At 40.3% G+C, this 2419-nt stretch overlaps 1 protein-coding gene across 1 annotated transcript; it reads right to left on the bottom strand.

Moving 5' to 3' along the window:
- Window positions 1-222: 222 nt before the first annotated feature.
- LOC116171619 lies at window positions 223-2113 on the bottom strand. Its single transcript, XM_031488569.1, has 2 exons — window positions 1972-2113; window positions 223-1879 (listed from the first exon to the last, which is right to left on the bottom strand). Exon 2 carries the CDS (start codon window positions 1854-1856, stop codon window positions 288-290), a length of 1569 nt encoding a protein of 522 aa, XP_031344429.1. The 5' UTR covers window positions 1857-1879; window positions 1972-2113; the 3' UTR covers window positions 223-287.
- Between the last annotated feature and the right edge of the window lie 306 nt (window positions 2114-2419).

Raw genomic sequence — 2419 nt, 5'->3', positions numbered from 1 at the left:
TTTGATCAAAACATGTCAAAATCGTTATTCTTGCACTGAGATCGTTGGGAACAAAATTATTAGCCTTATCTCAATGCCCAAGACATGAATTTGATGCATTTTTGTTAACTATAAAATGTATTTTGTAAGATTAAAATAAATTGTCGTTAAAAGTGATTGTAATACTGAGGATCCTTCGATATTTCGTTGTATCGGTTACTTTAACAGATTTCGTCGAGTCAATTTATTATTTACTTTTTAGTCTGTATATAATAAGGTGATACTAAATTAATTTAACAAAATCTTAATCAGCTTGGCGCTAAACTAGCCGAACGTATTGGCGTACGAAAATGCTGCACTTCGTAATCAAAAGTCCGTTTGATTAACGTTGACCTTGACCGGCAATTTAAGCTGAAATTTTGATCAACCTGGTCCATTTCGCGGTATAGCATGTCCAACGAACTGTCGCTTCCCGATGATAAATTATCGTCATTCGCGCTTAATTTTACTTCCTTAACTTCCTGAATATCGCAACAGTATTCCAAGGTAGCTTCCCGATTTTTCTCTTGCAAAATGTAGCTGTCGTAGTCTTGTTTTAAGATCATCCGTTCGAAAATCTGTGCGGCGCTTAATTTCTCAATTGGCTTTGACGGTGTAGATACTTCAAGTATTGGCGACATTACACTTGGGATATTTTTGGACTTTAATCGGTTAGGTGTCGGTTTACGGTTTGCTAAATTTTGCATAGAGGATTGAGATCGTAAGTTTATAACTAAATTTTTTGGTTTTTCTGGTGGTTTGGGATATTGAGCTGGTTTGGGTGCGGATTGGGGAAGGATTTTCACTGGAACACATTTGACTTGGGGATTTGTGGTACCGTTACGGTTGAGGTCTTCTATAACGCGTACAACTTTTGCGATTTTCTCAGGAGTTAAAAATCGATCTCTATGAAGACTTCCCAGCTGTCGGATGCCAACTATTTGCTTCTGCAGCTCGTTGTTAATCTTCTCCGTTTCGATGCGTTTTGATGTTTCTTGACTTAATAAGGTTTGCAACTCCATCAGTTGTCTTTTTACATCTACGAGCTCTTTACTGCTATTTTGGCTCATAAACTTACCGAAACGCGATCTACGTTCCACAGTTGACAAGGTGTTTGTTCTTCGGTATTGACCTTGGATTCCAAAATCAGACGAATTGAAATTCCTCAATGGTGCTGATCTGGTTTTCTGAATGGAACCGCTGGCTCCTACTAAAGTACTGCGGGAACCATACGTACTGCCATCGTGTAATGAAGAACTGCCGTCGAGCCAAAGGAACTCGGGCTCACGCTCCGCTTTATACCTTCGTTGCAATACTTCAAATATGCGTTCTATTGAGCCCGACGTTATGCCCTCGTTATTCCTAAAGTCAGCCACCTCCAAAGAATTACTGTGCGTTACTAAATGTATGATTCGCGTTGATAAATTTTCTGTAACACCGCAATTCTGTATGTCAATTGCTTTGATCCACAAATCGTCGTCCAAGGCGTCCAAAATCGGAATCGTACCTTCATCCCCAAGGTTTGGGTTGTTGTTCAATGTAATGCGCTTTATTCCTCCCATGGCGTTGTTTTCAGGTTCTTCGTATCTCAAGGAATTGTGCCAGCTTTCGGAGTACCTGTTCAGCTGTTGATGATTTATCACTTTGGCAATATACTGACCGCTCGATGCGCCCAAGTTGCACGAGCTCAGGTTAATAACGCTAATGCTAGGCATTAAACGTACATTGGTGCAAACTAACTGGCATCCTCCATCGTTAATGGGACAATGCTTCAGTGAGAGTATTTTAACAGTTTTGTTTGCTCTTAAACTCGACAGTAGTATTTCTAAATATTCCATTGACAGAGGAAGACCATCTAATTCTAAACAAGAAAGTACCTGTGAGCTCTTAACGCAAAACGCTATCGAAGTCGAAAGAGATCTTAAAATATAGTCAGTCCATAACGAACCACACCTTTTCTTCATTCGACGTAGTTTTTCTTCGTTATTTACTTCGTGGTGGAAATAGCACCCCGTAACTCGACTTCGAATGGCAATCACGTGCAGGCTTGTGTCGACACTCAACGCATTTAGAATAGGTGTCCATTCTTCTGGCTTAATTCGATCGGCAACAAAGTCCAACACCGTGTCGTTTTTGGGTTTTGGGGGTTTCACCGCAGCCAATGGGCTCATGTTTGAGCGTCGGCAGAGCTCCGCGTACCATACGTAAAAAATATTTCGCGGCTTTAAATTGGATGTAACAGAGGATTTGTAAGTTGACGACATAATTAATTTACACACAGATGAAGGGCGTAATGTGAAACGCACTGGGATGTGCAAGGTAAGAACTGAAAACAATCTGTAAATTAACTCAAAACGAATGATTGACATTCGTAAACATTTTGACACGACGACATCGTATC

Source organism: Photinus pyralis, unplaced genomic scaffold (assembly GCF_008802855.1).
Source record: "Photinus pyralis isolate 1611_PpyrPB1 unplaced genomic scaffold, Ppyr1.3 Ppyr1.4_LG5, whole genome shotgun sequence".
NCBI classification, from domain to species: domain Eukaryota; kingdom Metazoa; phylum Arthropoda; class Insecta; order Coleoptera; family Lampyridae; genus Photinus; species Photinus pyralis.
The sequence above is the reverse complement of the archived record's forward strand: the minus strand, read 5'-3'. Positions and strand labels throughout refer to the sequence as shown.